The following is an 11,489-nucleotide window of genomic DNA, read 5'->3' on the forward strand; positions in this document are numbered from 1 at the left end:
AATGAAGGTAATTCACATGTTTGCTCCGTTTACAACCTCCGCTGTGTTACATGCCTCCCGCGCCGCTGGGAAATCCCAGCAGAAAGAACCGGGAGAAACATTTCTGACGCTTAGGGGGTGGTGAATAATGCTGGCTTTCTGCGCCCGGACAAAAAGCCCCTTCATGCAGCCAGGCTACAGAGATAAAAACCCAGCCCGGGCTCTGCCCAAAGAGAAGGCTCGAATGCAAACCCTGCCCCTCCCGTGGGCTTGCACGGGAGTTGTTTTTAGGGAAAGGCATCTCCAGGCCTCGGGAGGCTGCGTGAGTCACTTGGCAGCCCCGGGGACACCGTTACTCGAGGAGCTCCATCCCCAGCAGCTTCCAGCCCCACGGCAGCACCGCAGGAACCAGGGCAAGGGTTTGGGCCTCGGTGCCCACTGCAGGAGGAGGGCAGCCCCCAGCTCGCATTTTTCAGCGCTGTGCTACAGGAGGATTTTGCCTGGTGTCAGACAAAGCCCTTCACCTCTGGGCCTCTCCTGCCACTTGAGATGAAAGCTCTCGGGGGCAAACACTCCTCCCCTCTTCCACAGGGCCCAAACACACAGATCCCAGCCCTGCCTGGGTCTGAGCCAGCAGCGGCAGGCAGCACGGCCCCCTTACCTGCTGCTCGTCCGAGGAGAAGAAACGGTGGCTGAGGTGAGGGTGGGAATCACCCCCGCGAGCAGCTCTGGACGTGGGTGACGAAGGGACCCTGGGCAATCTGGACGTGAGGGCTGCAGACGCTTCTCTGCAGTAGCTCGAGCCTCTCTGGGTGACACCAGCCGCCAAGCAACCGTGTCCAGCCCTCGCCAGGCTCTCCATCCCTTTCAGGGAGGGTTTGGCGTCCTCTAAGAGCCAGTGCACGCTGTCAGCCAGCTCCGGGCAGTCCGTCCGTGCGTCTGTGCAGTCCCACCTTCCATAGCACTTGGCCTTCTGGCTCAGCGAGGCTTCGGAGAGGGATTTTCCCACATCCAAGGCCATGGGCACGGAGCTCCTGAGAGGTGCTGCTGCGGCCTGGGCTCTCTGAAACACACAACACATCGTCACCTCCCCTCATCTCCACGCACAGCAAAGAAGCTTTGCTACGTTTAATAGCAAAGATCACAAGCGTGTTGTAGAGCAAGCCCCCAAAATCATAAAAATCATATCTTGGTACATCCAGCGAACACAGGGAAGAGCAAAGTGGCCGTCCAGTCCGACCAGTGTTTCCTGGTTTCCGTGACACGGTGCAGGCACAAATTAATTCAAGCTCTTACTGCCAGGAACAAACCTGTGTTTTACACCTCGCAGCTCTGTCCTGAATGCACAGCCAGTCTCACCAACAGCTTGCTGGGCCCAGATGAGACATCGGTAATTAGAACCTAAAGCCTGTATTAACGTGGCTGAGCCCCGAAGGGTGCCGAGGTAGGGAGTTTTTGAGAAGATAAATACAAAAAACGTGGACTGGAAGCCACCCAGAAGGCAAAAGTGTATAAAAAATAAGTTAGAGGGGGAGGTAGGAGGCTATAAAACCCAAATCCTGGCACTTCGATGTGCAACTTCTGCCCCAACTCACAAGTGTTCATGAAATCAACTTCTTGTGAAAGTAATTAGTGGAAACACTTGCTCAGCTGATGGCACATTTGCCGTAGAGCCAAGCCCACTGCATCGCACTGCAGAGCCATCAGACATTTATTACTCCTGCAGCCTGAGCCCCAGAGCCCTGTAAATAGGCGTGCAGCAAGCTCTCAGCTTCATGAAGCAAGCCCCCAATTTAACAAACACATCAGGTGGGGGGGGAAAAATAAATTAAAAACAACATGATCCTCTTATTCTGATTCTGGCAGCTTCTGAGGGCTGGATTTCTGTACTAAGGACACCTGAAACACTGCCCGCTTCCTTCTCACCTTGACACATGGGGAATGAAGCAGCAGCTGTGGAAGAGCTGGAAGCAAGTTTAAAACCAAAAGCCAGCAGCAGCAACAACAACGGCGATAGCACAGCCTCACCTCCTCCCAACCAAAATACTTTGGATGCCAACACCACCTGTGCCACCCTGTGCCTGCCTCTAAGCCCTAGATTTGAAGGAGAAGTTGGTAAAATGTAGGCAATTTCTCCCTCTTCTCAAGGGTTTGTTGAGCACAGAAGCTAGGTTCACCAGCCTGCTGGCTCGTCCCTTCACTCGGAGCACCCGCAGCAGCCTGGGTTTTTGTTCCAGGGTGCTGCAGGTCGGTGGGGCTCCTTTCCCTCTGGTTTCGGCTTCTGATTCACACACGCACACACGCCAGAGCACGCCTGTGCCTGGCCACACGCCTGTCAGCTCAGACAGGTCTGACAAAAGCCACCTCAGGTGACTGGCTTCCAGACCACTCCTAATTTCCACCCGCACAGCGACGGTTTGGGAAATTAGGAGAGCACCTCCTGCTGCCTCTGCAGGCCGAATGACTCGAGGCAACGCGTCGCAGCCTCTCGAGAAGCCCCGTGGAGCTGCCCTTGTGTCGGGTTTGTTTGCTTTAGCGGGTGCTCCTGGCGCCTGGGCAAAGTCCTGAGCGGGTGCTGGGGAGGTGGGATGGGCACCCAGCTCCTGCTGGGGATGGATTTGGGCTCCGCAGGCACTCCACGCACAGGGATGCTCCACCAGCACCCTCTCTGGACCTCCACCTGCCCTTGCTGGGCCTCTGGTGAGGAGCTGCAACAGGGCAGAAGAGTTGGGTTTTGATAATGCACATCAAGCACTGTTAGGAAACAAAGAATCTTGGTTAAAAGCCAAGTTTTATTTTTTAAAGTGCGTGAAAAATGGGCTTGTTACAGCACACAGCCCACCACCGTGGCTAGAACTTGTGCTGTCTGCATACCCTCGTGATGCAGAAGCAGCTCAGCGTTTCAGACCTTGAATTTGCCCCCTGCCAGCACCCTGCAAAGAGGGCAGGGCTCCCCCCAGGTGGGGTGAGGCACTTGGCAGCATCAAACCCCACCTGCAGCCTCTCCGAGGTTAGGGCCTGCAGGGCCTCTGCTCGCCTCCTGTGGGGCAAAGTGCTGATCCTCACTGCACTTGGGGTCTAGGGGAAGGAAGAGAGTGCTTTGGCTGGTGTCCTTTAATGCTCATTAAAGCAATAAAATGGTAAGAGATGAATGATCCATCCTGTCAGCCAGCACACTGCTAGGCAGGTCCCCAAACGGGGAGCCTAGGCGCTCTCTAATCCCCCTCAGGTGGAAGCTCCCAACACAGGCTTGCAGAGGACAGAGCCAATTTGAGCTAACGAGCATGTGGCAGGTTTTAAAGCGCTTACTAATTAGGTTAGCTGGGCCTGGGCAGATTCAAGGAGATCATAACTTCAGGCAACAAATGCTCCCCCCTCTGGGGAAAGCAGAAGTCATGGGAACAGGCAGCAGTTCAGGCCACGGGGTGACCTCCGTCAGCAAAGCCACGCTCCTGGCTCAAAGAAACCCGGGCTCACTACATTGAGCTAAAGCAAGGCGACTGGAAATAGCACATGGGGAGTCTTTTTTTGCCAGCGCTGAGGAAAGAAAGAGGATGAAATTATTATTATTACTACTTTTTTAAAATCATCTTTTTTTCTCCCTTTTATTCCCTAGGACCCTGGCCTCTCACCGTACAGGGCCGGCAGCAAGAGGTGGCTTCAAGTAGCAGCACACCATGAGGACGAAGCATTTTGGAGCTCTGTGTGACTTCAAATAAGGCAAGGCAGGTGCAGCCCTGGTGACTGCTCTGCCCAGCACGAGGCCCCGAGCAGCTGCCTGACCCTGCGACCGCCAGGGTGAGATCTGCGTGCTCTGAGAGTGATTTCAGCGCAGGCTGCAGAAGATGGGGCTGGCAGCTGCTTGTGTGGCACCTCTGTTGGGAGCTGGCTTTATGAGCTGCCTCTCCGACCAGCGAGGTGCTCCCACGGGCAGAGCCAACGCGATTCTATAGCATGAGGGCAGCGGGATGATGTGCTGGGGCTCCAGGGGAGACCAGATCCATGACGTGACCCACGGCAGGCGCTGTAGCTGCTGCTCCCGTGTTACCTTCCTCCTTCCTGAATGCTGACAGCCTCAGGGAACATGATCGCCGTGTGAGAGCAAGTGCTGGGCAGCTATATTCAGCGTGGCAGCAGCTGCGGCGGCGGGCAGATAACGCCTGGGCTCTCCCAACCCTCCGCCCCGGGCTGTTCCTCCAGCCATCACCTGGATTCACTCACTTATTTGTCACGGTCACTATCACATACAGCCCTACACACTACCATTTTATCCTAAAATTGGTGATATTGTGCTCTTTTTACCCCCAAAAAAAGTTTGGATATACAAATAAAACAGCATGGTGATTGCGAGGAAAATGACTAATAAACCTGCCCCTTTGACATATTATACAACAGTATCATAAAAGGATACATCTGCTTAGCTAGCTTGCTTATCAGTAGGTAAATCTGTGATGCTAACAGCAACAGCATCCCAAAGCATTCCCAAGTTCCCAAATCCACCTCTGTTTTCTGTTGCAGCATGCAGAGTTTCTCCAAGCAGGCTGTACAGTTTTGATGACGGAGGTCTTCTGGATCCCAGGAGGCAGCACGCTGCTATTTGTCAGCCCTAACTGGTTCCCAGCCAGCCACTTTGCTTTCAGAGCTAATTTCCACGTTTTGTTTGAACAAGTCACGCACAGAAGCCTCAGCGAATCGGATGCCAAAAGGTCAAGTCCAACTTCCAGGTGATTTAAATGCCCAGGAAATCCTCTCAGGGTATTTGTGTGCCTGGCTTTGAAAGCCAGGGTCTTTGCACCGGGGAGAAGTGACACTCGCAGTGGGATTCCTGCTGTTCTAACCCAAATGGGTACCACGTATTAAATCCCAGTGTCACTTTCAGAGCCTAACAGCCTGCCTGCCCCCCTCTCCCACCTCGCGCTCACCCTTTTTGGTGCTTTCTTACCCGACTGAGCAGGGGGCATCACCAGCGGCCAGGACGTGAGCAGACACCCCAGCAGCTCGCTCCTCTCCTTGTCGGCGTGTTTCACATGCTCGCAGTGCCTTCCCCGTGCCGTCATTAAGCAGCAGGCAGGCATTTGTGGCCGGATCTCCAAGAAGCTAACACAAATCCAACAGTCTGGGATGTAGGCTCAGTCCCTGGCTTCACGCCTTAAGAAACGCTCTTCCCTTCTCTATGCAACTCTCTCTCGTCATTAATATGTATTTATAGTACACCACGCTGTTCACATGCACATAATCCTTTCAATTAAACCCTCCCGGGGGCTTGGAGTTACCACAGGAAGATGCATTCACATCCCCTGCAGCCAGCACACGAGCAGGAAGCCGCCCTCTCTGTACATTCAGAAACGATCCAGATTTTCAATTCCGTCCCAATCCTACCAGCCAGGAGGGCTCGAGAAACCCACAGGTTAGGACACAAATGCCTCTACAACCAGTGAATTAAAAATTAGAAAAATCAGAAGAGAAAGCAAAGCTTAGCAAGGCATAAAGCATATTTAAAAGTTTAAATTTCGCATGCATTAGTTAATGACCAACCTTGGCACACCTCCTTACTTTTAAAGGGCTGCTGTACCTTGCTATTTCCATCAGATTTAGTGGCTTAAGTCTCGCGTCAGCCAGCCCAATAATAACAGATACCTCCAGCCCACACACGCCGGGCAGCTGGACAATAAGCTGCATTTAAAAACAGACTGAAAATGAAGTTTCTGTAAGTTTTCAAACTCTCCTCCTCCTCCTACTAAAGCACTAAGTTGCACCTCCCAAGAGCATCTAGACAGTTGGGTTTCTCACCATTTTCCAACAGCAGCAATGCCGAAGTTTATGTTGCTGGTGGCCAGGACACACCAAGAGCCCCACGATGGGATGCAAGCCCCAGCCCTTGGCCAGGGCAGACAAAGAGAAGCTCGACACAGCCACAGAGTGACGTACAGCCAGGGCTTTAGGCACAGCGGAGACTTTCCACTGGCCTTAAAACCTCAGGAAAGCAGCCAGAAATCCTCACCACAGTTGTCCCACCAGCGATGGAGGAGCACAGAAACAGTACCCATGGCCACTTCTCGGAGAAAACAATGAATGAAAACAAAAAGCTTTTCATTCACCTCAGGGGGGGCACGTCCAGAAGGAGTAACGGGATCTCTCCGGGAACCGATCCCTCGACTTTCCCCCATTGTCAAGAGGAAGCTGCCTGCCAAAAAGTCGCCACAGAAGTTGGTGGAAAACAAGGGCTGTGCCTCAACCCGCCGCGTCCCACCGCCAGCGCTCGGCCCACGGGCTGCAACAAAAGCGGCGACGTGGCCGGAGCTTCCGTCCTGGGGTCCTGCTCAGCGGGGCACTGCTTGTGGTTTGGGGTCACACACACTGCGGGCAGTTTTTTGCTGTTTTGGGATCACACCCACACCAACACTGCTTTTTGGGCCTGCAGGATTTCCTTTTTATTACAGTTTTCCTTTTTTTTTTTTCTGGCATGCTTTTCTCCCAAAAAGCCCTTCTACGGCTAAAAAGAAATAATCGGAGTTGCACATTAACCCCCCCAAAAAGGGGGAGAGCAGCGGGACCCGCCGAAGCACGCCCTGCTAACGCAGCAACCACAGCTGCAACACCGCTACCTGTAACGGAGAGGGGCCAAAACAGCAGAACCCGCTCGCTTCTCCCCGCGGACACCCCCCTGGGCTCACGGAGCCCCCCGGATCCCCCCCAGCAGCCCCCCAGGACCCCCCAAAGCCCCCGCACCCCGTGCCCGGCCCGCACCTACCGAGCAGCGGCCCCGGCGCCCCCGCTCTCCCCCGGCCCCGGCGCCGCGCCCCCTTCCCCCGCGTCTTAGCCAATGGGAGCGCGAGGAGCCGCGTCACAATGGGAGCGGGGCGAGCTGGCGGCCAATGGGAGCGGGGCGTGCTCCCCCCTCCCCTACCGGAGAACCCCCCCTCCCCTTTCCCCTTTCTGCTTTTTGGGGCTGCTGCAGGGCAGGGCTGGGAGGGAGCAGACCCTGCTCTCCCGTCCATATAATGCTGCCAAATCCAGCCGAGCCCCTACCCCGGGTCGCTCAGGGTTGGTGAGCGCCGATGCAGGCGTTTTCCTGCTGGTCTGGGAGCTCAGGACCTTGTGCTTCCCAGCCAGCAGTCTCTGCAGTGAAGAGAAGGGATTTATTTAACCCATTCTGCGGGTGCTGGCACTCAAGGAGCAATCCCCGTACCTACAGCACAAAGCAGTGCTTGATTGTGATGAACAAACCTGGAAGCACTGCTTCTGTTCTCTGGGAAGTTGGGATGGAAGTCTCCATTTTGTCCGTTTCACCACTTCGGTCTGCGGGCTCAGCTTTGCGTGGCCTCCTGCTGCTAATGCTCAGCGAGGAAACCCAAGGCCTGGCCGTGCACCACATGCTCTCGCAGTGCATTCGCACTGGCCTCAGCATCAAGTTTCAGTCTGACAACGTGAACGTTTGGGGGAGACATCAGCAAATGCAGGGCTTGGGGCTGACCTATTCGTTCCCAGAGCACTGCTAGGGATATTAATAGTGCTGCAGGGGGAAGAAAGAGCAGTTGGAAGCGCTTCGCCACCCTTAAGAGCCACTGAGTGAATGTTATGTGTAACCCATCGGTTCACCTGCCTGTCTTGCAGTGGGAAGGAGCTGCCACAAGTCTTCCTTGCTTCTTCTGGCAGCGAGGAGGTGACTCACATTATCCCCCTCCTGTGTTAGAACGGCTCGGGCACTGAGTTGCAACATAGCTGTGTTGTAACCTGGCAGCACCGCATTCCTCGCTCCCTCAGGACAGGTTTGTGGGCAAACTCTGACCCGTGCTCGTGGGCAGGAGCCGTCTGGGCACAGAACTGCTCCGACCCCTCTCTGCAAGGTGCTAGCAGCCCAGCAGTGATGTGCTCGTGCGTTTTGCTATTAGCCCTGGCGTTGGCACTTGGACACCTTTAGAGGTGCCAGCTCATTTGGGCAACAGGACAGGACAGGCTCTGTTTGCTTGTCACCTCAAGGAGACAGCAAAACCCCCTGTTGTATTATTAAAGTTCCTTTCAGAAGGTTTCACCTAGGCCTTCCTCGCTTTAATTTGTACTCACTCTTTTAGTCCTTCAGTCCTTCGGTCCCTGCCTGAGCTATGCTGTGAGTGAACCTGCTGCCAGACGTGTTCCTAAACGGTTCAGTCTCACAGGACTGGGAGAAATCCTTTTCTTCCTGGGGTTAACAACCCTTTTTACCCCAGATGTCTGCATTTCCATGTCTTGGACCCATTCCCCTTGTTCTCTTGATTCACTCTCCCTGGGACATGCTTCTTTGAAACTCAAAACCCAAACCTTGTCCCAAACGCCAGCACAGGCCTGGCTATGATAAGGCAAATCTAGTGTGGTTCTGCAGGCTGTGTTCCTGTTTACACATCCTGGTATGCTACCTGATTATTCACAGAGCAGGGCACTTGACTCATGCTTCAAACTGCCCGTAACTTCCTGATCCGGCTCCTTAATCCACCGCTTCCCGACAGTATTTGTGCAGTTCGTTACTCTCATCTAGATTAATTCTTCAGATCCTCTCTTTTCCAGACCCTCTGCCAATTCTTCTGATGTTGCTCTCAATTTCAGCCCTGCCCTCCTCCCTGTTCCCAGACCTTTTCTTCCAGGTGGGACCTGCAGGTTTTCTGTTCCAAAACGGTTGTCGTTAATCAAATACTTACAGCCATATGGTAGGCACCTGGGGAATCCAGTCCTTCAGCTGCACATTTACTCTAGTAATGTCTGAGTAAGCAGCTTCACTTCTGCCATGTTGCTTTAGCTTCTGTTTAGTTAGAAGAAGCTCACCAAAAGCCTAGAAACCTTCTCCTACCCATACATTTAGATCACGTAAAACATTTAGATAAAAACCACTACTGCAGTGTTACTAAGGATTTCCTAAAAAAAAAAAAAAAGGTAGCTGCTTCTTCTCCTTCCTAATTTTGCAGGAACACCAGAAAATTTGACTTAAGGGAACCCAAAGCAGCTCACAAAATAAAACATACAAAGTAGGATTAATTAAGAATAGAGAAAAAACAGAGTGATACCTATTTGAGTGTCAACATTGGAGTGCAGGGAAATGAAATGTACTGTTAGCAGGTGGACAACTTCAGTTCTTTACCACTTAGTTGCTCAGCTGGACAGAATGGAAGGATTTAGCCCTAGAAAAAGGCCAAGTAGAAGTTGCACTTCTCCTTTCTGGCCACACGATGTACCCATCGCACCATAAACATCCTGGCTTAACTGCCAGCAACAGGCAATCCAGCCCCGAAGGCAGGTGTTGCCAGTTTCCATCTTCTCCCAAAGCATCTCCTTACCTCTGTCCAGGCCGAGGCAGCATTGTCGTCCCTCTGAAACACCCAGGCAGTGCAGATCAAGGCTCGGTGCTGCTGTGCAGGTGGGGATGGATGCGACGGAGTTGCTCTAGGGACAGAAATGCTCTGACTTCCCTCCTGTTGGATGAAGGTGACGCATTGCTGTGGAATAAATATGAGCCAAGCGGTCAGGAGGTGGTGACAGCTTTCAGTCAATATAAATTATAAGGGACAGTGAATAATTGGGACTAATTTGACTTTTTAAGTGTGAGATTTTACCACTGCTTTTGATGGGAAACTTGATGGATTTCTTTTTCATTCTAATTCCAGGATTGTATTGTATTGTTATTTGTATGTTGTCTTGAGCAGAACTCAGAGACTCTTCAAAACCAGAGTTGTGATCTGCACGAACCAATCATCAGCACGGAGCTTTGTAAAAGAAATAGACGGTTTGGTATAAATTTAAAATTAGTTAATGTAAGCATCACAATAGCAAAGCAGTGGTTTGAAGAATGGCTTGGAGTCATAACAAATGATGGTATGCCTAGCAAAAGGTTTGGCCTTTGTTGTTTTTTCCAGGCCCAGAAGGCCTGCACATAATAGCACAGTCAACTTGTTCAAAGAAGATCCTGCTCTCTGGTAATAGGAGGACGGCATCAGGGTCGCAGCATTCCACATCTCCTAGTCCTTCTCTTGGCAGCCCAGCAGGAAGAGAGACTGTAGCATAGGACCACCAAAACCCAACAATTCTTAAAGACTATTAAAGAACTCTCCAAAAACAAGGAGATTTAGTGAAGATTTGACAGGCATCATCCCATTTTGCTTATGTGGCACTCAGGTGATTGGGACCAGACCACTTGGACACACATTTTGTGGCTTGTGAGTGTGAATAAGTGAAATCTATAAAAGAATGAGTGTGAGCGGGTAAAATTGGCTTACATGCAAATTCTTTAAATAAATACTATATTCCCCTTCTATAAGATCTTATTCTGAGTTTGGCTACACTGGTTTCCTAACTCAGCAGGAATGGTACTGCTGAAAGGACCAAGCCCCATACCTTAAGGAAGCTCAGTGAGCCAAATTACTTGAGCTAATTAATGTTACAGTACCAGGGAAGCAATGTTTAATCTCAGTGGCTCTGTTGCTGTTGGTTGGAACCTGCTCAGTTTGCAAGCTTTGAGTTCCGAACATTTGGAGGCCTCCCTCAACCTCTGGTAGCTGTGGGCATCTCCATCTAATTATATTGTAGCATACCACAGTGAAGAGAATCCAGATCTGCCTGATTGTGTACGAGTTTTTGTGACACAGTAATTACAGTAATTTACATAGCATCGCTGATCACTATCCTGTGGAGATGGTGAAGTCTAGTTACCCAAGACTCTGGAGTGGCTTTGTGTTGCATCTCTGCTCCTAGGTTTCAGAGCCAGTTTGTAATGTGTCTGGTCTCTGGCACAAAGTTTGACAAACCCAGCCCTTACGATCGTGGAGATAACTTTCGAAATGTGGAAATAAATTCCAGCTGCTACCCTTCCTGCCCAGTCTAAAACCACAGGTATCCTCCTTAGCATGGTGGCTCTACTCTGACATCCAAGATGCAAGAACTTGCAAGAACAGCAAGTTAGCTGTAAACTTGCCAAGCTCTTTTCATGCAGATCACAGCGCACGAGACTCCCAAGAGGTGCAACGTACTTATACATTCGCTTGAATGCTCATAATGGGAAGACAGCAGAGATCTGATTTTCAATAACCTAACATCACTCCACGTATCTGAAAGGTGACCTGACTATTAGCACAGCTGCACCACGCAACCTGTTAGACCCAAACTAGTCATTTGATAGCAGAACAACATGGTGTTGTCTTTCAACCTTTTAGCTGACTCACAAAGCACTTCCCTACAATTATATCTACCTTAATCAAGCAAGCTGAGGATTAAAAATAATAATAATAATAAAAGAACTAATCTGCTCCTTGGCCATAATTGGATTTCATCTCTACATATTCAATTACAGCAGTAGCAGCTGCTTTTGTTATAAATTTATTTTAAATGCTTTTCTTCACGTGAACTACTAAAATGTGTGGTCTGCCTTTTTAACCCATCACTAATTTTTAGAAGGAAAAAGTGAAGTACATTTTCCTGAAAGCTCTCTTCTTAAAAAACGATTGAATTACTACAAAATTTAAAAGCATGCGGCCAGATTGGCAGGTGGT

The 11,489-nt window shown here is 51.1% G+C and overlaps 1 protein-coding gene and 1 long non-coding RNA gene across 9 annotated transcripts in view; one reads left to right on the forward strand and one right to left on the reverse strand.

Moving 5' to 3' along the window:
- The window catches only part of CEP68 (centrosomal protein 68), a 16,700-nt gene extending 7,294 nt beyond the window's left edge, over window positions 1–9,406 (reverse strand). For 3 of the 8 annotated variants that reach the window (XM_084512736.1, XM_084512739.1, XM_084512735.1), the window contains exons 1-2: window positions 6,078–6,627; window positions 641–1,042 (exon numbers count right to left, since the gene is read on the reverse strand). In XM_084512736.1, the coding sequence (XP_084368862.1) occupies window positions 641–1,042; window positions 6,078–6,146 (471 nt within the window). In that variant the 5' untranslated portion in view covers window positions 6,147–6,627. The other 5 variants (XM_084512742.1, XM_084512740.1, XM_084512738.1 and 2 more) reach the window with 5 other exon arrangements.
- On the forward strand, window positions 9,234–11,484 carry LOC311433529. The gene is made up of 2 exons (XR_014690807.1): window positions 9,234–9,432; window positions 9,861–11,484. It is a non-coding gene; the product is annotated as an uncharacterized lncRNA (long non-coding RNA).
- Window positions 11,485–11,489: the final 5 nt, after the last annotated feature.

The sequence above is a fragment of the Aythya ferina genome, assembly GCF_964211825.1.
Source record: "Aythya ferina genome assembly, chromosome: 3".
NCBI lineage: Eukaryota > Metazoa > Chordata > Aves > Anseriformes > Anatidae > Aythya > Aythya ferina.